The 24,254-nt window shown below is 45.5% G+C and overlaps 1 protein-coding gene across 3 annotated transcripts in view; it reads right to left on the bottom strand.

The window, feature by feature from the left end:
• LIMK2 (LIM domain kinase 2) overlaps positions 1–24,195 on the bottom strand; it is a 32,421-nt gene extending 8,226 nt beyond the window's left edge. The window contains exons 1-9 of one of the 3 annotated variants that reach the window (XM_072880527.1): positions 24,041–24,195; positions 21,351–21,450; positions 7,308–7,443; positions 5,982–6,091; positions 5,540–5,728; positions 4,975–5,080; positions 3,872–4,068; positions 2,960–3,146; positions 394–480 (exon numbers count right to left, since the gene is read on the bottom strand). In XM_072880527.1, coding sequence (XP_072736628.1) covers positions 394–480; positions 2,960–3,146; positions 3,872–4,068; positions 4,975–5,080; positions 5,540–5,728; positions 5,982–6,091; positions 7,308–7,443; positions 21,351–21,450; positions 24,041–24,056 — 1,128 coding nt within the window. In that variant the 5' untranslated portion in view covers positions 24,057–24,195. Of the gene's footprint in view, positions 1–393; positions 481–2,959; positions 3,147–3,871; positions 4,069–4,974; positions 5,081–5,539; positions 5,729–5,981; positions 6,092–7,307; positions 7,444–12,519; positions 12,904–20,156; positions 20,224–21,350; positions 21,451–24,040 lie in introns of those variants that run through there. The other 2 variants (XM_072880529.1, XM_072880528.1) reach the window with 2 other exon arrangements.
• Between the last annotated feature and the right edge of the window lie 59 nt (positions 24,196–24,254).

Here is a 24,254-nt window from a genome sequence, read left to right as displayed (position 1 = left end):
AGCCACCAAGAAAATAAGTTTCGCTTAAATACAGCAGGAGTCTTAAATATATCTTACAGATATTGGCCCTCATAATTTGTATTTATGCACAAGGCTCAAGGGATAGATCCTTTATGTACTGCACAGCTCAATTTGCCTCAGACTCGGGCTGCTTTTTATCATTGAAAAATTAATGAACTGGGAGCTGAAGCCATCTCTATTGCTCAGTGTGAGTGAGTCACACTTCACTGCAGCAAGCATTCAGCTCATGTCAGCTTTTCCCCGTGTGATGTCTCCCTCCTCAGCGCCTTGAATCCTGCCAGGCTGCTGGCATGATCACTCTCTCTCTGGAGAAGACAGAAGAGAGTTCCACCACACTACTGGCTCAGAAGCTTTTTGAAATCTTGCTCCTACCTCTGTCAAGAAAGTCTTCTGTGTCTCCTCATCACAGCGAATCAGCTCCTTCATCACCATCACCTTTCCTGTTGCTTTGTGAGTCACCTGGTGGAAACAGAAACCACAACTACAGGCAAGGTTCAAGAATACCTAGCTCCAATGCTCTTGCAACTCTTCTGAAAGAGAGGGTAACATTCCCCTCCATCCAGAGAGGAATACAGATGGGAGAAAATTCAGAGTCCAGGGATCTGCAGAAAACTGCATAAAATTTCTGCTTTCAGAATTCAGCAAAGACTCTGTACGTGAAAGAGAAACTACCTAAAGCTGACAGAGGATCATACCAAGAGATCAACAGCATCTCAAGAACCAGAGCTGAGGTCTCAATTTTAGGTACCATAGGGCTGAGCACGCATACAGGCTGTCAAAGCCTCCGAAGGCATCAGTTCCATACTTCTGCATGCCTCAAGTTCCCTTACAGAAAGTATTTGCCCAGCGTGATGCTCACATTTTGTACACAGCATTTGTACACAACTACATTCTGTATCAGCAAAGGAATCAACATTCACTTGCATCAGAAACCAAATCAAACAACCCTAAACTACATTACTACATGCTTTGGTTTTAGGGGGACTCTGAAGCCTGATGGTTTCCGATGAGCTTATCAAACTTACTCATGTGCAAGCAGAACTGGGATGTACAGGCTGCTCAGTTAAGGCAGGAAGCAGTTACTGTACCGTGCTCCTTGGGAGCAGTGTATTGCTACCTGCAAGGAATGTCCCAGAATGGTGGAAAACACACAGAAATCCACCATAAACATCAGGTAATAAATTTCCTGGCTCTCGACATGGAAAGCATTTCCAGTTCCTCAAGAGCTCTTTGCCTGTATCCAACTAATTCCTGGCATTTTGCTGTGTTCTAGAAGTTTCTTTTAACCAGCTCTGCCTTGCTTGCATGGGGTGCATGAGTGAGTAGAAAGGGTCCAAATTCTGATGAGCAGGTTTTTCTGGAAATCCTCTCCCCTTCAGTTGCTTAACTTGGACAGCTCAGTCTCCCTGAGATCTCCAGGTAACAAAACAACCACCTTCTCTCTAGGAACAGAAGGGAACTATTCTGACCAGATACAGTACTTGTTGCATCAAAAACAGTCAATCTGAAGCTCAAGAAAGGTGTCAGTTTTTTGCCTCATACCCTTTAAAATAAAAAGCCTTTCAGAAAACCTCAGAACTGCAATCCAGAACACAAGATCCAGTTATATTATTTAGGAAGCTTATGAGCTCTTGCAAACACTGTGGCACACTAGTTCTGTTTGGAACCATGGGACATAGCGAGGCTGATATAGGCGGAATACAAATGCATGGAATAACACAACAGAAGCAAGAGTACAATATTTTTCTGCTCCCATCTGAAATCAAGCATCCATATACAAGTAGCGAGCCAGGGAACACTACACATTTCAGCCAGGGACATGAAAGCCAGGGACATCTAATACCCAAAGATAAAGGGAAGTGAAGAGACAAAGACAAGACAAGGCTAAGTGGAATTCTTAAGCTGACATACCAGCAAAACTGAAACAAGTGTCATCATTAAACTCCAAGAGGGCAATTTTAAATCCCAGAGCATGCACCAGAAAAGGATGGCTATTGGGTAATTTGAGCAAAAAAAAAACGCCTTTGTGCCATTAACTGTGGGGACGCAGATGACAAAAGCATGCGACAGAGGAAAGGTTCTGCTTACCTGGACCTGTTATTTCTCTATGAGCAGAGGAGAAGAGAAATATGCTCATTAGTATGGATCAAAAGCATTGGGTTTGTAGTATTGGCTCACCACCTCCCATGGAAGCATGAGGTTAATATGGTGGCTGGACAACTGAAGTTTATACAGGTGTAAGGAGAGAAGTCCCATAACATGGTGAATAGCAATCTGAGTACTGAGGACCTCACAGCACCTTGGTAAGGCAGAGGAAGCTGCCCCCTGATGCTGTCAGGGATGCCAGGACAGGAGCTGCTGAAGCACCCCCAGTCAAGACCAGAGAGCTTAATACAAGAGAACTGCTATTAATGGAGATTTTAATTTTGAGAGTCATGCAAGACCTGACCACTACCACCAGACTGGCAAGCCATTTAGGCTCTGCTGGGGGTTCAGAGATGGTCACTACATCAGCCTGGCAAACCCCCAAGCATGCCACATGAAAGGTAGGTGAAATGCTGTACTGGGAAGTTGAATGCACCTCTTCATAAGAAAGACGTTCCTAAGAGAAAGTGTAGCTTGTTCCCCGTTCTCTCCACCTCACCCAGGTGGTTGCTGTGACACAGACACTCTGGAGCTCTAAATCTAACTCAGGAGATGAGTATGTATGGCCAAGGTTGACATTCAAAGGGGACAAAGTCAGAACCACCTGCAGCCAGAGACACTCATGGTCAGGGAAGGAAACAGAGAAATGGATCTCACTGAGCGAACCAGGTGAGTTCCAAGACTGTTCACTATCAGCAGGGCAAAGGCCACTGAGACAGTGACAAAGGATCCCGAGACAGGCAGACATTGTTGTAATCAAAGTAAATTATGAATATTTGGGGACCTCCCTCACCTTGATTGCTTGTCCAAAAAATCCTTTTCCTAGTACTTCGCCATGAATCAGGTCACAGGGCCGGAAGATTTGCTGGGAGCAGCTAGAAGACGAACGTAGGGATTCAGAACGACTGATGTCACGGCTCAGAAGGAGCGGTTCCTTCGGAGAACTGGGGCCAGGAGACTTAGAAATGCTGTTACTTCGCCTAGAAAACAAAGGAGACAGGAAGATCAGGGAAGCTGCTAGGAAACTTTTGGTCCAACATATCCCATCATTATCTCCTAAGGGACCAGTTTTCAGATGTGCTTCAGTGCTCTTCGTATCTCAAAAGCCAGATGCTCTCCCAGCACCGTGGAAGCTCTTTACAAACGTAAAGCAGCTTCCAAGTCAGAGCTGCCTAACACCACCACACCTCCTGCACTGTGAGCCAGAGGTGGAGCTCTGTCAACAGGAGGAGGAAGCTGTGAAGACACAGCACTTGCTATCTCTAAACAAAGATTAAAATACTGGTAAATGACTAAATGAGCAACTGAGTGCCCCAGTCTAGGAAGACAAGATTTTTCCCAAATCCCAGGTCTCAGCCATATTCCCTTTAAGGACACATTCTTCCCCAGCCATTTAAGGCTGGTAAAAATCTGATCTTTACATTTTCTAACTGTAAAACTTAGTAGCTTTTCTATGTTAAAAGTAGAGCTCCTTATTTTTATTAAGGAAGGTTTGCCATCCCGAAAGGGAATGGAGAGAGTACATGTCCATAGCAGAATCTAAAGCTCCCCGCTGCTTCGCCAATGGCTTATACAAGGCTCATACCAGAGGTGAGTCATGTCTCTGCAGTCATTTGCAATCACAGGGCCTAGGCACAGAGCAGCCCAGCCAGGTAGCACAGGGCAAAGGCAAGCTAGGTCAGAGGCAGCGCTTCCAAGTCTTTACCTGAGGGAGCGTCGTCGGAGCGTTCCTTCCAGATTCTCCTTGATGTCCAGTGGAGAGAGGGAGCGTGGGGAAATGGGCGGCTTTATGTGGGTGGGAAGACAGGAGTCCAAACGAAGCCTGTCTAAGCGCTGCGAGACAGGGTCGTGCTCTATCAGCAGCTGAAGCGTCTGGCTTGTCTTGCGAATCAAGTCCTCCACCTGCAATCAAACCAAAGGACAGGATGATAGCAGACAGGAGGAACACAAATGACAGGAGATAGAGGAGACACAGCAGAACGCCCCTCAGGAATCAGAGTAGAGAGTTCAGTGAGATCACTCCATAGTTGTGGTTTAGTTGCGCGCACCACAGCTGTCTGCCAGACAAATCAAGCCAGCAACACAGAAGTTCCTTATGCTATCCAAATCCTCTTCTTTCTGGTCAGCTACAAGTGACCAAACACTTTTTTTTTTTTTCTTTTTCTGAGAAGTATTCAAAAACTACACAAGCTGTCATCCTGAACAGTGCGGCAAAAAAAAAAAAAAAGCTTTGCAAAAGCTACATGGAGATTATCTGAGATGTCTATTGTGCTCCTAACGTTCTCTTCAGCACCAACAGTAAATAAAACCCTTGCGTAGTGAAGGTAATGGTGGTCTCACTACACTCTTGCAGCATCACCTGATATCTGTATAAAACATTTAGTTGTAAATACAGACATAAAATACTTTTTTTGCAATGGGAAACTCGTCCCTAGGATCAGCTGAGCCTTTGTCTATTAGCAGTTGCCTCTAAAAGGATCAGAACAGTGGACTTCACTAGCAAAATACATGCAGTCTTCACAGCCTCTCTGTCCTCTCAGATGTCACAGCCCTACACTTTTCTTATTACCTCCCTTCATGTTTGAATGCCACAAAATCAGAACTGCATCCTAATTGCATTTCCATCTGTTACATTTTCCTCTTCAGCTGGAAGGGGTAGCAAAGCTTGTCTTCATGTTTATTCCTACTGTCAGCATGAGTACTATGGGTGTACACACACTGTACGTAGGGTGGGAGAACAGTGCCGAGAAACAGAAAAGCTGTAGGAAGGCAGACGAGAAGGAGGCTTCAGAACAGAACTCTACCCACCTCCTCCACCTGTAATGTACGAATAGGAGCTCCATTAATCTCCAGGATACGATCTGCAGGGTGGATGGCGTTTCGGACATCTGGGCTGATGTGCATCCTGTTAACTCTAAACACGGGAATTATAGCGTGTGTGTGAAGTCAGTTTAGCCAAAATTATGAAAAATATTTGATCTTTGATGCTTCCCTTCACATTGGTATTCTGAAATAAAACAATGCTAATCTTCCAACACAGGGAGCTACCATTAGACCAAGTGCTTAGGTCTGAGCTGGTTTGGGGAGAGCTCTTCATTTGCCCAATGGCAAAAATTGATAGTCCATTACAATTCACCAAATGTTTTGTGTTCAGTGGAGGAGACAGCACTGAGAAATAAAGTTATCAATTAAAGGCATCACAAGAGCGAAATGGAGACCAAACACAAATGGCTATTAGCCAACATACGTCCCTGTTGTGCCAAGACAGACCCCCACAGCAGTTAAAGCAGCTGGCAGGACAGCAGCACTGCAGAATTTTTACCAGCTCCCTCTGTACAGACATGTACCTTGCACACAACCTTGTCATACTCACTCTTTCACCTGGACACCAGTGGCATAGCTGGAGCAGCCACCTTCAACAGACACGGAGAACCCCCTCTTGCCATCAGTAGCTGCCGGCATGGAGATGAGGGTCAGCGTATAAGGCAGCTGCTCACGCAGAGACTCAGTGGAGTGTTTTTCTATCATTGGTGTCAGCACGATCTGATTATGGCATTTTCCACTAAAAGAAGAGAAGACAGACATTATGGCAGCATCCTATCCTTCCCTGCCAAACTCACACTTCGAAGTTCTCTCATCGTCCATTAGCTATAGTTTTTAGTGCTTACTCCATTCCTTCCTCCCTCCCTCAAAGGGCAGCTTCCTGGCATTCCTTAGTGTAGCATTCGGCTGAACCACACTGAGCCAGCCAAACATGGCTTACACATACAGCAGCAGGGAGCAACTCTGTGGCAAAGCATGCAGCTCTGTCTTACCAGTAAAGCGTGGAATGTTGCACGAGTGCGTAAGTGTCCCCATCTTCAATGATCACTTTGCAGCTCATACAAGCAAAGCACTCAGGGTGATACTTATATTCGCCAGCCACCTACAGACAGAAAAGGGAGTAGCTTAGTAGGGCCAAAATCCATCAGCAGATGCAGCTACTGCTTTCCTCTCTAATTAACATGTTCATTCAGATCTCAAAGTCAAGTGGCAGGTTTTTACTGGAGAGTTACGTTAGCCCATTCTGTCTTTCCTGAACCCCATCCTTGGCACCTTGTTTGCAAAACTTCACTGAAACAAACACGTCAACATGCAAAGCACAGCTTGTGCCCCAGGAACCTCTACTATATTTGGCAGGTGTTCAACTATCAAAAATAGTTGATAGTCTGCTGCAGACTAGTAAACAAGATATTAAACCTTCCTGTTCAGTTGCTCTTGGCAAGATAGCTAACGTTACGCCTGAATTAATAAAGCTGAAAGGGCTTTTTTTTTTTTGGTGGGCAGGCAATGCACGAATTCAGATACTTTACCAGCCAGCTGACAGAGAAAAAAAAGTGAGCTGAGACTGAGACAACAAAATACCTTTAAAGAATATTTTTATTCATTGATCTGTTTTTCTATTTTCCCTACAAGAACTTCTCTTATTGACAGTACTTTGCAAAGACTTCTGCAGGCAATGAGAAATTGTCTGCACTTGTCTCAGTACTTCCCTTTGAGGTAGCAATCATATTACTGAGTACCATGCTGCTTTTATGTTTCATTCTTGACAGTTTTAAAGGTTAAATATTTGCAAGGTTGTGGCAAGGAGGGGAACATTTAGGTGAGCACCGTATTGTGCAGGCAGAGTTCAATGTTTCAAAGCAATTGGGGCTAACACTACTTCAAGACAGCATCAGCCGGTGGGAGTTGGATGGCAACCTTCCCCAAAGCCAGAACTTGCTGCTTATCCTGAGCTGAGAGGTTTGATGCTGCAGTGGAGTGAAAAAATCACCCCATGGAGACACTGAAGCACTGTGAACAGATGCCCCCTTAAGCACCTTTCTATTTCTCATGCCTGTGCGTTTCAGCACCTTACTTTCTTCGTTCATATGCTTCAGATCTCACAACTCCCTCCTTTAAGAGTTACCCCCGTTCAAAATTAATCTCTTATCTAGGATGCACACACAAGCCTCATTTCTAATCTCCGATTAGAGTAGCAAAGAGACTATTACCTTCAGTTTATTTGGTTATCTGAATAACTAGGGCAACTCCCAACCAAGTTCGAGGAGTTGGAGACAGGCATGTCCTGCCTCCAGGCAGGAGTCCTTTAGAGTCCTTACCATCACAGGTCCAGTCATCAGCAGAGAGCAGCCATGGCAGGATTCCCCAAACTTCCCCCAGTAGTCTTTGTGACAGTACAGCTTCCCATCTTTCTCATAGTACCAGTTAGTGAGGGGATCCTGACATTCAGAGCACCTTGAAGGACACAAAGGAACAAGGTTCCAGTTGGCAACAAGTCACAAATCAATGGAAAAGCTCCTCTCCTGCATGGAGAACGCAGACAGTCAGCAGCAGCTCACCACCAGCTCTTCTAGCTATGGAGGTACTAAACTCCTCCGTTTCCCAATGCTTTTTCAACTGAAAATTACCACCAAAACCAAGGTTTGTAAGGAGAGGTGGTATCAACCAATACAAAGGAAAAGACAAGCTTCCAAAGTTTAAAATGAGTCCCATCCATTTATTAGAACACATCAGTAGGTTTACAAATTCTGCCTTACAAATTTTGCTCCTCTGCTTTCTCCCTCTTCCTGGATGCAAGCTTCCAGCTGCAGAGTTGCCCAGCACACAGCTCCGCTACGTTTCTACTTAGTGTTTCTATAGCATCACACCATCTTATGCCGGAGCGCCTGTCGTCTCAGCCAGTTTAGGAAGGGGGACAGAGAGGCAGGATCCACTTCCCTATGCAACGCAAAGTGAGTTTTGCACCAGCCTTTGTGGAAAGCCTTTCTATTCTTCTGTGAGTAGACCTCTCCCAAAGGGTCAACTGCAGCACTGTCCATTTGAGGGAGAGTTTTCAAAGCAGTTCATCCTTTGAGCTCTGCATACTTACTGCATCCACCAATTAACTGTGATGAAAGTCCTCCACTTCTCCCCACCAATTGCTCTCCCTTTCCTTCTGCTGATGACAATGCATGAGAAAAAAACCCACAACCAAGCAACCAACAAAACCCCAAACAAAACTATGTCTCTAGTTTCATGAAGGGAGTCTCAAAATCCTTCACGTATCAGTCTCAGCTCCCATTTTTACAAGCAACTGTTATTAATCCTCTATCTGCACCCCCCAGGAAACAACCAACCAACCCACCCACCTCCCCCCCAAGGAAAAAGATGCAGCAATTCTATTACAGATATCATTTTAGCAAATCACAAGCAGAACCCAGATCTTCAAGCTTCCTGAATACAAAATAATCCTGCCTCAGCAGGATGCACTGGGCAAGGGAGTTTAACTTCTGCAGCATGGAGGAGTGACTTAATGGAGAGAGAAGACACAGACAGCAGTTGCATCACTAAAGATTATTCCATTAGCCCTGGGCAGTGTGTTCTCAGACTTTAAAAGGAAAATTAGTCTGGTATTGGCCATTTCTGAGTGCAGAATCCAGGGCGGGTTAGTCAACAATAACTGGTTCAAAGAAAAACCTCAAGGATCAATGCTGTTGTCAGTATGATGCTTTCCCAAACGTGGAAGGAAGAGTTTTTTCTGCCCCTTACCCAACAATTGTCTCCGTTACTACGCTGGAGGGGAACCCATTGCACCGGGGTGGGGGTTTAGGTGAGCGTGGGCCCTCCTGGACAGCAGGCCTCTCTGCAGCACCAAATGCACTCCAGTCAGCTAGTGGCAGTGGAGGTGCACTTTTTACAGGCTCCCAGGCCTAAGATGAGAGCTACTGTTGACTTCACCTTTCACAAGCTTCCCGAAAGCTTATTTGTGCCAAAGGCATTCCTTGTAAACTCCACCGGCTTGTAATGAGCGTGATGATATGCGAAGCTGGTCGTGCTCCAACATGGAAAGGGTTATTTGCTCCATTTCAAGAGACTGCAAAGCAACAAGGTGAAGCTGCTTATAAGCAGCCTATGGTTTTAGGGGAAAACACACCTCATGAGGTATTTAGTGCCGTACCCTACCCTCAGGAAAGTTGCTCCTTCTAACGTATTTGGCTTTTATAGTGTTTGTTCTCCCAGCTGAGGAGCTCCAAATCCTGCCCCCCACCTTCCTCAGTGATGGGAAAGAACTCCAGCACGTGCAACAAGCCCTGCCAATTTTGTCTGAGGCAGGGGGAGCAATAACTTAACATTGCTATACATGGTACATGCATCATTACAGCCTCAGCCTTGGGGCACTGTCACGGCTACGCCCTGCTCATGGTATGCAAGAGACCTAGAGGGCATTGCAATGCATTTTGCCTTCAACCACTAGCCTTTGGCTTTCATTTGCAGTACATACCCCACGCTGAACGATCAAGTAGGTGAGTGGGAGGGAGAAAAGAGCAAGTGGAGACTAACAGCAAAGATTTCTATCACCTTATAGCAGGAACATCTGGCTCAGCATGGGCAAATCAGATCCCTCAGACTTACCCGACTTCTGTGTGCATGCCTGTACCAGTGTGTGCTCCAAGAGTGATTACATCTTCAAACAGGGAGCTGTGACCAGACCTGCACTTGGGATGCAGACAGCAACGCTGGAGACTGCTCCACCAGGACTTCAAGACCTGGCTTTCTGTCTAAGTTCTCTCCAAGCAGGTGGGTTATTTATTTGTTTGCTTTTAAGCACAACACCTTCCCTTCCTCACCTCTCTTCAATTTCACCTTCAACCACTCCTTTCTCTCCCTAAGAAAATCTAAGATTTCTGCAAAAAAAAGCAACACAACTGCAATTCTGTTTAGACAGGCTCCAGAGGATCATGTACTCTTGTCTTCCCTTTACCTTTCCCCTACTTCTTCATGGTTTGATTCCAACCTTACAGCACTTTGATTAGTTTGCTTCCATCCAGAAATAAGTACTCACTCGTATCTAATTTGCAACACACCCATAGAAAATGAAGGTGAGGGGGTGGAGCCAGCAAGCAGTCAGTTCTTTGCTATGCAATTAAACAAATCTGGGCAGGGCAAGCTTGCAGCTTATGGCTCAGAACCCCACCCAGGGCAGTGAGGCAACAGGAACAAAGCAACCAGCCCCAGAGAGGCAGATGCTGGTAATGGGTCTAACTGGCTACTTCGTTAACCACTGCCAGCAAGAGGACGTGGCTATGGCCCACATTGCCAAGCAGCACCTTCTCTTATTTACCATGCATTCTGCAATGTAGAAAAGGCTCCAGATTTGTCAGGTGTGGAGAACTGTGGTGACAGTACACAGGTATAGTTTCAAAACCCGTTTCAGTGCCTTCACCCAAATGATAAAGGCATCACATGATTGTTCTACATGACTCCCATTGAAGAGATACATCAGAATTTTATCACAGAAGATACAGGAGTTACCACTCCTTCCTTTCCCTCCTCACTAGAGTGTGTGGCATTGCAGCGCTGCCATTGCCAGCGCTCACATCAGCCGAGGCAGGAATACAATTACTTCTACAAGTACTAAGCAAGCTAATCTTTGCCAGTCACCACAACCAAAAGAAAGGAAGATTTCTTGCTCCTCTGTCTTTTATAGATTAGAAACCACTAATCTTCTCCTAGATGTTTTGCTATTCGTATCACAGAGTAACAAAGCATGGTAATCGAGTTTCTTGGAGGACTGGTAACAGCCATACTTGACGTGTTTCCTCTTGCTGTCCAGCCACCATTTTCAGAGCTGCAGAGCTCTGATGATACAGTCCCATACATTCTGATTCTTCGTTTCCCAGCCTTGGCTATAAAGAATAAATTCATCTGCCTCCCATAGCCATCCTCCAGGAACCCCAGGCAGCATCTGGGTGCAGTGTTCAGCCCTGATGCTCCATAGCACAGCAGGTGCAGAAAGAGTTCACAAATCGCTGCTTGATGGCTACTTGGCTTTGTGGGGGGTGGTAGGAGGATCAGGTCACAACAGGTAACCAGCCTGGTTTTCAGTGAGATGGGAGATTCAATTGATCTGGCATCTCTTTTACATCTAAATGAAAGCCAATACCCGCATGGAAGCAAAGACTTCCCTGGCACTGAAGAGACAGATCCCTTTGAGAAGGGCTCATTAATAAAATGCACCCCCCACACACTGTCAGGCTAGATCAGTTAACGCTAGACAGGCTCGAAAGAGCTGTGGTTCCAATTCTGCAGGCAGAGCGGGGGAGAGGACAGTCACGCAGACAGAAAGCCGCAGAATAAAACATAACCCCAGCCCGTAGCTAACCCAAAGGCTTCTCACCCGGACTCAGCAGAAGTGTGTGTGCTGGCTACATAGGAGACACTAGACAAGGAAGAACAGATGCTAGAAAACAGAGTAAGTACTAGAAGACAGAGCATTTAAGCTCTGACTATGCAAAACCATTTCCACACACTCAGGAGAAGGTGTATCTATGGCTTAGCATGATGCCTACACATATTACAAATAATGAATGTCTGCTCACTTTCCTTCTTCTGAAAGCGGATGCTGTTTCAGAAAGTTGCCTAAAGAAGTTTAGCAATTGCGCAGCAGTATTTACTTCTATCCTAGACTGTTTTAACAAAAGGCTCCTTACTCTCAAATCAGTACAAAAGCGTTTGCAGGAACAGGATCAATAATGAGCAAATCCGAGTGGAGGGGATAGGAGGGAGACAATGAAACTGCAAGCTGTGCCTTTCCCCATCCATCCACCTTATCAGCACATCAGCGTCAGTCACCATCCTGGCTGTGTTCAGCCCCACTAACAGTTTTCACTATGGAGATGTAATGCAATCAAAGCCTTTTTCTGTAGCTATCGCCTTTCTCAAGCCTCATTTGTTCAGTTGGACCGAGAATGGTTGTTAATTAAAACCAAAATATCACAGGAGAAGAATTCTTTCCAGGTAAGGGAAGTATGCTGCTCGTCTCTAGTTACCTGCAAAGTACTTGATTTCTTTTCTCAAACAAGATTATGCACTGCCTCACTGCAGATTACATCACCTTCTTGAACTCACAACAGCAGCACCTCACCTCACCCTGCACCATGCCCAAGCACAAGTAGCTTTGGAAGAGACATAAGCAGCAGCAGCCACAGTAATCTCATTCCTCTGGCAGTGGAGCAAAGCACAGGGGCACGGGGTAAAGTGGCATATGTAGTGTTGCTCTGAAAGGGAGCCTGCTTGCCTGGGCTACGCAGACGCTGCCTCACGACACAGGTGCCATTCCCTCGTACCAGAGAGCTGTGAAGAGGCTGGTAATAAGCATCTGCCCCATCGCCTCCTCAAAGCAAGCCAGGATCCCAGTTTGAGGCCGGCTGTTCCCTGCACACAAGCACTGGACCTCATTCTTCACGCCTTGCATGCTAACTGCTTAGGATAGCATTACAGGGGGGAAAGCAACACTTGGAAGGTCCACTGCTAATCCTGCACAAGACTTACCGAAAGGGATCCTTGGGAGCGAAGTAAGCTGGGGCAGACAAGTAACTTCCCATCTTCAACACTGGATAAACCGGCTCAGCCACAAACTTGTCCAACTGCCTCTGAACAGCTCTGTTCTGCCAACATGGCAGCAGCCAGTGCTCATTTAATCTTGCGCTGATGCAGATACTTCACCTCTCTTTGAAGCTGCCCAAGGAATGCCAGGTCTCTCGGCTGCTCATTCCTTTTCAGATTTTTCCTGGCTCCCATGGCTATAACCATCTTCTCCTGCACTCAGCAGCAGCGGCACCCTTGGGAAGGATAGAATAACTGCTAACTGGGCTAGTTGGACATGCTTCTGCAATAGTTCTTGCAAGTTCTGCTGCCTGCTAACTATTGTCAAGTTTTCCCTTCTCTGGTTCCACCCAAGGGTGGGAGGGGAGGAGGAGCCATTGCAGGAGGACAGCGTGTGGCTACAGAGGCTGAATAAGCTCAACTTCTTCACAAGGGGTGGAGCTTTGATCCAAAGAGGGGCTGCATTACTAAGTGCTGAAAGATAGCAGCTTTCGCCAAAGTAAGAGCCAAGTGCATAAACGTGAAACTACTCTTTGCAGCAGCGGCACATTCTGATGGAGAAGTCAAGGAAGACAGGGTCTGACGAAGGCAACTAGCCACATCTCCAAACACATGAAATTAACGCTTACTACATACCTTCCTAAACCCCTCACAGTGAGTGGGGTTATACTGCCTTCACAGTACCTGCCATCTGTTCGTCCTCTTGCAGGAGGTAACTCACCGTGTGCTTCATCCAAGAGAAAAACCCCACTCTTTCCAATGCTGTTTTAACAGAGATCATTGCAATCATTTAACCTAATCTTCATCTCCTGAATGGAAGCTGAGAGGTACAAATCAGCACAGACAAGTACTCTCCCCTGTTTGCAGCACATGTAGTTATATCATTTTGCTTGCTCTGAAGCCAAGCATGATCTCTAGTGGCCTAATCAGCTAAAGCTGTTTGCAAGACACTCAGAAACGCAACAAACATATGCTGTTGCACCGAGCCCTCCCATTTTTGTACAGTCAGCAAAGCCTGGCATGCCTGAACACAGCCTGAAAATCATGCTATGTTCCAGAGGCAAGAGTACTCAAATGTGCTTTTACTGGAGGTGCTCGTCTCAGCTGGCATATTCTTCAAGGGACGCTTGGGGCTGCGACAAGGCAGTCTTGGCTGCAGATTTGACAGCTGCTGCTCGCTGTTGAAGTAAGCAGAAAGCCAGGCAGCCTTTTGGGTTGTTTTTTCTTGTTTTTTATTTTTTATTTCGTTTAATAAGCAGCCACCTTTCTGGGGCAGGGGGAAATCATCATTTTCACCCATTCAGTGCAGTTTCTAAGCCTGGCTGTAAAAATGCAGTGAAGAGCCCGATGTGGTTGTCAATTCCAGCACGGGTCTAATTCCTTCTGACATTTCACACAGCTCTACTGGAAGCAGCAACACGGTGAGTCTGTGTCTAGGAATGCACTCTGGTCTCCCACATTCTCTATATGTTGCGTGCTGAAAATGGGCCAGTGCTCACAATCCAATGCTTCCCTGGCTATCAGCACCACCCCACAACACACACATACCTCCAGTGCATCGCAGAGCCCCTCCCCTGCCCAGTATCACCTACAGACAAAAGCTTTTCCCCACAATTCTGCTGCCGTGGGCTGAACTCCCTCCAAGGGGGATTCCACGTGACCTCATAAATCCCAACTGTTCAGACAAAACCTTTGAAGATTTGATCCACAGATGTGATAAGCAGCCAGCTAGTCTGTGAATGAAGCCAGCAGATAAAGCCTAACTTCAAAGTAATAGAAACCACCCAGACAGCTAAGCAACTGGGAAGGGATTTTGTTTGAGACTTCCTTAAAGCCAAAGGACACATAGTCCAATGTCTATTTAAACAGGAAACATCTTATCAAAATGATTTTACTTTTGCAGCAAGCCCCAGCAGCAGCCAGTAAGTTACTTTTTCCTACACAGAATTCTCTTGTTACTTCTTGCCTTTTTTTATTGTTTCTATGACCTATTTGAGAACACAATAGCTCTGATAAAAGGGCTCTGGAAAAGGTGTTAATGTGTTCATACATTCTAGATCTGAATTCCTGCCAGAATGACTGTACTCCAAAAATGCTGATAAACAGGTATGTGGGGGGGGACCTTTTCTGTGTAATTTTACTGATACCATCTCTGAGGGCCAAAATGCACCGAAGCAAATTTCTTTTTCACCAACTGAAGTCAGATATCAGCATCTTCTCTCTTGCAAATGCTGACAGCATTTCCACTACAAACATGTAGCCATCAGAGGGGGTTGCTTTCCTTACTATGGTTTAGAATGGTACAGTCATTTTTGCCAGAAAGAAGCCTGAAAAATATAACTAGCAAATAAAAAGGAACAAATTAAAAACCTAGACAATGACTTAACATGAAATTTATTGCAAATTGAGTCGCAGCCGTTACAGTTTTATCCCCACAGAAATGCATCACATAGCTACTGTGATATTCAAGTGATTAATATCTTAAAACAGCTGGGGTTAGGCTGCACATCTAGACACCCTCTTTACCACATGGTTCATGCTGTCCAATACCATGCCTAGAGACAGATGCATTGCTCAGCATATCTACCAGCCCCAAGATACACAAATTTATCCTGGCACAGACAGGCACTTCGGTATGTGTGGGACTGGTATAAGCCGGGAAGAGGCATCTGCTTGATGCCTTAAGAGTCTGCAGCAAGTCTTTGTTTCAGCATGGGCACAGTTTGGAGGCATTCCAAACACTTCAGTACAATCCCAACACCTCATTGTATTTCCAAGGCACTTACACATAACACGTGCTTTGCTGCTGTTGAAAGACAGAGTCAGCTCCTGATACCAGCCACTGAAACTAATACCGTTTTGATATGCACGTACCTCTGAGTGAAAGCTCTTGCACACAGCTCTTGAATAAACTAAAATAAACAGTGAAGCAAAGCTCATCTCCATCGCTGCATCTTACTTCCAAGTAGCAGCAGAACTTCAGACCAACACAGTGATGACTTCTGGGCACCTAACATCACTAAGCACAACATTAGGAAGGAGGTAAAATTTTTATCTCCACCATACTTGCCTAATGGCTGCAGACCTCCTGAATATATATAGGCTGAGAAGCAAAGCAAAGAAATTCAACCTATTGAAACTTCATAGATTGTATATGGTTTTGGAGGACCTGACTTCTGATCTGTAAATGCAGCACATACGGCAATAAGGCCGGTGCTTACACCACTGCATCTTCACTCGCTTCCTAACTTGCTGCTTCTCTCTGCTAAACTCCTCAGGGAAGGATCCTGCCTCACTCATGTGGAAAGCCTACCACATACGGGGCTGTGCGAGTAATTCTAATTACCTTGATATAATAATGCTCTGATAACAATGCCCTAAAGGACAAGCTGCACAAGTCAACTGGAATGCCCAACTCCTCCTTAAATATAATGGGTCGTCATCGATGTCCTGTAGCTGATAGATTCCCCCGAGGAATGTGGCCACTTCCACCTGTGAAGTGCTTCATTGTTCCTTTGGATCTTTAAACTCTTGAACAGTCATGGTGATCTGTGCACAAACAGGCACTTAGCAACTATTTCTCCCTCAATCTGATAGTGAGCTGGTGAATTTCAATGCTGATGGAGACACCATCAAAGAGACATTCCCAGGAGTCTGCAGGATTAGCAGAAAAGAGCTCTCACCTCTGAGGCCCTATCGTTAGCTTTCTGTAACTGCCAGAAACTGCAGAAGACAGGGAAGAGGAGGAGATTCTTGCCTTCTTGCTTCTACCACAATTCAACTGCCTTTTGTTACTACTGATCTTTCCCCTGCTCTCAAATTCAGCTGCTGTGTGTACAAACCTGACTGTGTTCACAGCTGAAAAGCTAAAGGAAGATTCAAAGTGTCAAACATCCCCACATTTCAAATTCACCTTAATATACACCTTTGCTTACATCTTTATTTGTCAACATTTGTACATTTGAGCTTCACATCCTGTTGCTGTAGATCTATTTGTCCTGTTGTCTGGGGGGAGGAAGCGGCTTTTGGAAAATGAAGGCCTGTGCCAAACAGTTTGAACCAACAGAAGTGATTCAAAGTCTAGAAAATACAGTCTATGAGAAAAAGCCCAGTCAGAGGCTGATGGGAGACACGACTGCTGCTTTCAAACAGGAAAGGGTTACTTGAATAAGAAGGGGAATAAGAAGGGGAAAAAAAACTTGTTTTCCATGCCCCTTGTGCACGTAACTAGAAGAAATTGGTTTAAATTGCAGCAAGGGGGATTTCTGAAGATAGTAGACAGAAGCTTCTAGCACTAAGGATGATTAAGTGCTAGTAGACATAGACATAGTCTGGGAGACCAAAAACCTGCAGTGATGGGAGATTGTTGGGTGACCAGTTTCTTGATCATTCCAAAGCCATAGAAATGACTTGCTTCAAACATAAGTTGAAATTTAGTAGATATCCTAAGAACCACAGAAAACAGATTTGGAAAATACCCTCAGAAGTCATCTAGTTTATCCTGCAACTGCCAGAACAGGTTTAACTAACTATATACATTCTTAATACAAGATTGCCTGGCTTGCCTTCCCCTGCGCCCAAATGTAAAAAGAATCAAGGTGATTCACTAAGTTTTGCTGAGCAAAAAATATTTCTGTAGCACACAAAATATGCCATTCAGTATAGAAAAATCACATCTTTGTAAGAAAATCAAATCACTAGACTTGGCAAATTAATAGTGGTTCTCTTTCCGCTCAGTAGCCTGGAGCTTAGGGCATCCCCTCGATGCACGGATAGCTAATCCGGTTCTGTTTTCCAACCATGGACAATTGTCACACTGCAGAGAGCGCACAATGGGCAGGCGACAAGGGATTCTGGGAAGAATCTACTTTTAACCTTGTTCCACTACTGATAACAGTCAGAAGGAGAATTTGTTTCAAATTCACTTCAGAATACCAGTAAGAGACAGAGCCAGGAGTTCTGCACTCTGCCAAAACTCTTCCATTTTTTCAAAGTATTCATTTAGAGAAAACAGCCTTCTGGTGGTTACAACACTCCTTGTGTTTTAGTTTCTAGCTCCAGTAAAGGTTAACAGAAATTGGAATGGAGTAACACATTCAAAAAGAGTGCAAGCACCTGAACCCTAAACAATCTGTCAGGTGAATTGATTTAACTCTAGGTAATAAGGCAATTTTTATTGTGCTTTAAACAAATTTTATTACTTTAGATTTTTTTCAAGTGTAAACCATTTCTTAACGATTTCAAGACTGTATTTAATTTTCACCAATATCTTTTACTGGAAAGTCAACTTACTGCTTATAATAATGTAATCCCTGATCAGTATTAAAAGATATAATATATATTTAGTCAGATATCAAAAGCTTACACTTTTTAGTCATACGGTTGTTTATATTATTAACTTAGCGTCAAACTATTTCATAATATAATAAAAAAAATACAGAAAGCTATGAGAATTTTTCCTGAGGTCAAGCTGCATTGCATATGCATACAAATCTGGTGTATTATGCAAAAAGGAAATATTTGTCCAAACTGAATTAACAGTTTCTGGTCACCATCATCTCCAGTGCTTTAGACTTACTAATGAAAAATTTTGGATTCATACAAAATTTCCCTGCTTTCTTTTCCTCTTCCAGAAAAAGGAAGATGAGCTTTTCCGCTCTTCAAACTCCTGATGAGTTTTCAGCTTTTAATTAACTGGGTTTAGTACAAACTAAATAGTATATTTTTAAATCTATAACTGTAAAATCATCAGTAATCCATCACCTTCAGTAACCTGAAGATACACTGAACAGTTTCTCTCTGATGTGGTGGGTTTAGCTTTTGTTTTGAGATTTCTGCAGCAAGCCTGTGTTGCTTGGCTACTTAAATTAGATTTATTTTATAGACCATAGTAAAATACATCCTCTGTTATTTCACGGTTAGGAAGGAACTGAACCTCAGTTGTCTTCCTTCCTAAAAAGTTCTTAAGCACCCTGCTACAGTAGGAATTCTTACCACCATTTCCAACAATTTTCTTCATATGGATCCAAAAGCATTTTCCACCTGGATGTATTCAACAGGCTTGATCTGAATTCATGGTTTTCAAATCATCAAAACTGGATTTTTAACAAATACCGTGTCCTTAAGATTAAACCATGCCGCTATATTTGGCTCTTCTCATCCCATCCTTCTCCAAATATGCAATATCTCTACAGAAAGAGGGAATTGTCTTTAATTTCATTTGTCTTTATCTGTGGGGAAAAAAACCACCAAACACAAAACACCAAAAATGGACATCAAAATACCAGGTATCAATAGTTTATTCAAAGGTATAATTCAAGGCAGAATCTTCTATTTTGTAATATGGAAAAAAGCTGGACTGAAAGCAATAAGAACAGCATGCTCTAGGTAAAAAAAAAAAAAAGCTCTTCCAATAATCCCCTTAGGTAAAAGTGATCCAGACCTAGGAAAAAGATACCCTGCCATTTCACTTTCCCTTTCTTCGTGTAGGGTTTGAAGTTCTGTGCAATGCAAGTTCCAAATCCAGTGGAACTGCGTATCAGTGAAAAGCAATGACCTTTGAAAGTGTATGCTATCTCAACAGAATGCAGAGGCACAAAAGTACATTCAGAGTTAATTCACAACAGACACTGTGAACGAAACATCTAAGAAACTTCCTCAGCCAGATCCAACCCATCGGATTCAAGCCTAAGGACCAGCTGGCCAAAGAACAGTTTAAAATATCCAAGATACACAAATAGGGATTTGCTCGTCCCTCCAGCCACACCAGAGAAAATACAGGTTTCGGAGACAAAGCTCCTCTACATGCAGTTTGAGGAAGGAGGGAAGTGACAAAAAAAATTAAATCCTCAGAGACATGCATGTACGTCAGCTACTGCCAATGCCAAGCATGATCAGCAGCCTGGCCTGACCAAGAACAAACAGAGCTAACGAGCCTGGAACAGTGCCAATCAGCATTAGAGAAATTATGTGCCAGGCCAGGGAGTCAGCTAATCCACAGGAAGACTGTAAAAAACACTCCACAAGAACTGCCGGAACTCACGGCTACCAGCTGCCAAAGGCTCCTACCCTGAGAGGCTTTTTAAAGTTTGGCTTTGGGATATCAGGCACAAGACTGCTGCTGAGCATGGCTCAGGGATAACAGAAGAAGGGGGAACAGAGTGCAAACTGGGAATTTGTTTTCATGTACAGTCCTACCCTGGAACTAGGAAAAAGGGAAGGGCAGCTTCCTTTGCTGCAGGTTCCAGTTGTTCATTCAGCATGGCAGCTCAGCTGGGCGCTAGAGCTACCCAAAAGCACAGAGCACAACAGAAGCACATCAGCAAATGCAGAAAGTTACTACACATCTCAGCAGAAAAGCTGGCATCTTCACTTGTATAAAACGACAAAAAAAATCCCACCAAACTTCCATTTTACAATATATACTACGATATCAAACTTTCTGTAAAGCGTCATACGGGCAGGATTTGCCTCCAGCTCAGCTGTTATCCACCTCAACAGCCCCAATAGCAAGAAGCAGCAAGACATTTGCAAATCAAGACCCACAACAGAAATAGGTTCCAAGGCAAGAAAGACAGACTTACTAGCACACACAGCTTTGGGTTTGGCTGCTGGCAGAATCTATGGAAGCTCAACAACAGGACACTAGTTCTTCAGGGAGAAGAGAAAACCAGGGTTAAGAGAAGCTGACTCAAGATGGTGAACATGAATACTCAAACCAATAGAAACCCAGAAGACTGGGATTTGCAGTGACATAAAGCTGTAATTGTGATTATCAACAAGGCAGCCTAACTTACAGCATTTTCCAAGTCAACAGAGCTAGCATTGCTTTGACAGCATGATATGCATTTTTTTGTTTTGTTTTTGTTTGTTTGGTTTTTAAATACACCAATAACCATAATTCTCACTTGAACAAAGTTGGTGTATTTTGTTGGGCTTTTTGTTTTTTTAAACCAGGACAGTAGACGCCTATCTTGGCACAGCAAACAGTCCTCCAAAGCCACACCTTGGCTTCCTTTTCCCCCATTTGCTTTGACAGTGTCCAAAACATTAGCCTCCCCAGATTCAAGCCAACACAGAAGCCAGTAAAAGCTGCAGGTACTCAACCCCTCTCAAAAATATAGGCCCCTTCAGAAATGTGATTCTGGAGCATGAAAACTGGACTGAATATTCATGAAACGCTGATGAGAGGCATTAGTCCCACTGCCAGGAAGAAAAGCATGTCAAGAGATCCATTTTCATCCTTGCCGACAGCAACATTATCTGACAGATTTCGTAAGTTTTTATGTCTTAATAGTCTGAAAAGGAGAGGAAGTAAAAGGCAAGATCTCTCTCCCACGTATCAGCAGTTTTCCCCAACACCCTGATATCTCCCTTGTACCTACCACATATGGAAAAAGCAACAGGCTATCCAAATTGCCTGGGCACTACTTTGGAATGCAGCTGAAGACAAATATGCAACCCATGGCTTCTGCCACCACCAGTAAATCAGAGCCTTCATTTGTACTTTATCTATGTATGCGTTTGCGTCAGTGTGGCAACACTTTGCCAGGCAGTGTCAGACCGCTGTTGGAACTGAAAGTCAATTCCAAAGTGCTACTGCAAGCACTGAAGTACGGCCGCAAACAAAAGCATGCAATCGCTCTGCAAGAGGCTCCGGAACAGGTCAGGCACAGAGATGACAGCAAGAACTCCCTGTTAATATTGGTACTTATCCACCAGGTTCTGAGTCAGCTGGACAAGACAAGGAGAGTTTAATGGGCTAAAGTTTTACCTACCGGAAACAGGAAACATGCCAAGCTTCATTTACAGTCTTGTAGAGGCGCTGATCAGCAGCAATGCTGCCCCCGCATCCTAGACATCTCCAGACTTCTTCACCTGCATGCAGGAATAAAGTGACATACAGCAACCATTTTACATCAGAGAAAACAAGGATTGCTGCACCCTGATAAAGAACAACCTTAAATTATATAACTGACGGGAAAGCCTTCACACATAGAAAGTCAAGCCAATACCAGGCAGCCTGTAACCCCAGAGAGGGGAGTTCCCAAATCAAACTCTGACGACTTTTTTTTTTTCTCCAGACAAACATCACCATCCGCTCCTTCACATTCTGCAGAAGAAAGCAATATGACTTGTCACAGAAAACAGCTCAGGTACAGCTATGCTAGTCTTCAGAGCAGAGATTCCAGGAATGCAGATTGGTCTAGTGTAACAATTCCCACAGAACCATGCTAAGCCAGGAAGCCACGCTACTATTTCCCCCATGCTACTGACTCAGCACGTAACATTTGCACTCATTTGTATAATTAACTGGATTTCCCAGAGCTGAAAGAAAGGAAAGGCAAACTTTATTCAATACAGAACAACTTGACTACCAGGAAGGAATTACACACTTGAATGAACATTCCTGTAGAGACTGTACAGCCAACACCAGGCTACTGTCAGACTTAGGAAGAGGGGTTGATGCTACTGGCCTATTGTCCCTCCAGAAAATAGTTATAATAGTCTCTGCTAGAACTGCCATAAAGCCCCAGAAAGAGCTAGTTATTTAGATGCACACAAGCTAGGAAAAACAGTAGGAAGACCTGTGCACAAAGAGCATTTGGCACACAGATAAATGCTATCCAAAATCCAAACAGCTGTGCGGGCATATTAAAGCAAGAGTCAAGGATGTAGATGAGCACAGGATGGCGCAAGGAACACATCATATAGCTGGGCAGATCTCAAACCTGTTTCTTCCTGCTACCAAAAGTTTACTTGAAGTAAGGTTGCATAAGGAAAGCACGCTTAGAGAAGGAAAACCACTAACCACAGACTTCCATTTTCCAAAGTATGTTAAAACTTGGTAGTTGCTCAGGCAAGTTGATACCAAGGTCAAGTTCCTTCATGTTTCACAAACCAGAAGCCACCAGCCTTCTATGCACTTTTACCCCACTGTGTAGGTCAATGACAACGTTTAAAAATAACCAAGGTGAAGATCTCCCTGTACGTTTTACACAAATAGCTATTTCAGAGAAAAAACTTGTTGTTCAACCACAAACAAGCACCACCCTCACCAGCGGACAGACAGTACCCATAAAGGTCTCCATGCAGACTATAGTGCTAGATAGGATTCATTCAAATGTGACATTTGGCCTAAGTTGCTACTTCAGTTCCCGACTAAGCATCCGCTCCGCACCCGGGAGCGTGTCTGCACCCTCCTGCTACCTGGAACACAGAGAACTGCAGCTCACCTCTGATCTGCACGACAGAGCAAGGGTTAGGAGAAACTTGGAAAAAGCTGGCACTACCCATGTTCTTCTATAAAGCAAATTGCTTTTCAGCACACGAAACAGGCTCAGAAATAAAAGGCCAAGCCACGTGCACCCGTGCCTCAATGCACGGGCAGCCGACGCTCTCCGCTCCATGCAGCCAAGCCCTAGAAGTCAGCTGGACTTCTGGAATCGCTGCCGCTCTACAGGCCAAAGAAACCTGCAAGCCAGACATCCTGCAGCTCCATCTCCTCCTGTTCAGTGCCACGAGCACAAGATGCAAACGTGACTAGAGACAGTGGCTCCTATTTAAAGGAATCTAAGGCTAAGGACTACACCACAGCTGACTAAAAGCAACAGATATTCCTCCACAACGATCATACAGAGCTTTACCCATTAGCGTCTGAACTCCAGGCAGCAGTCACCTTACTTTCAGCTGCGGTGCTACGTTTATTTAACTGTACCCAGAAAGGCTGATTAGCTCACAAACGGAAGTTAATAGTCCTATATTCAACCGAAATTGCTTAAGTGTCCAGGACAAGCGACGGAAGTGAAAAAAACAGCAGGAAATAGTGTGAAGGAAAAGCAAATGGACGTAATCAATGTAACAGGTCTGTCGAGTCCCCCAGGACAGGAGGAACGTTACGGAGGCGGCCGGCGAGGAGAAGCCGCAGCTCCTCAGGCGGCAGCAGCCCCGGCGGGCACCGGCCAACCCCCGCGGCCGGGCGGGCCGGGACCGGGACCGCGCGAGTGCGACCAGCCGGCCCCAGCAGGCAACCGCGGTAAAGGATCCCGTTCCCGGCAGCCGGCCGCCCTCGGGGCAGGAAGGCGCGGCGCAGCCCTCGGAAGCCACCCCCATCTCCGCACCCTCCCGCGGAGCTCGCTGCGCCGGAGCCCGGGCAGGACCCCCCGAGCCGCGCGTGTGGCCGCAAACCGGCGGAGGCCGTCCGCCCGCCGGACCCGCTGGCCGGCTCCCAGACCCCTTCCCCGCGACACGGGCTAACGTTCAGCCAAGGCGCAGGTTCAGCAGCCGGCGGCGCAGCGGCCCCGCGGGCGAGGCCCGCCCGAGCGCCGCACCTGCCGCCCCGCCGATGGTCTGGCGCCCGCGCAACGGCCGCCCGGCCGGGGGAGAGCCGCGGCCTCGCGTAGGCGCAGCCGCCCCGCCGTGACGGAGGGCGGCAGCAGCCCCCGGCGGCGCGGCCCGGCAGCCTCACCTAGCAGCCCCTCCATCCCGCGCCGGCCTCGCCGCCGCCCCGGGGCTCGCCCGCGCCTGACGTCAGCCTCTACGGAACGCGCGGTAGGTCACTCCGCACCTGGTCCGGGAGCGCGCTAGCGCGCGCGCCCCCCGCCCCTCTTCCCCTCGCTGCTATCTCAGCGCCATGCCCCGCCCCGAGGGCAGCCTATCGCCCCGCCCTTTTCCTCGCCGCA

Source organism: Ciconia boyciana, chromosome 15, assembly GCF_034638445.1.
Source record: "Ciconia boyciana chromosome 15, ASM3463844v1, whole genome shotgun sequence".
Lineage (NCBI taxonomy): Eukaryota > Metazoa > Chordata > Aves > Ciconiiformes > Ciconiidae > Ciconia > Ciconia boyciana.
Note: the sequence above shows the minus strand (reverse complement) of the source record. Positions and strands in the feature narration are given on the sequence as shown.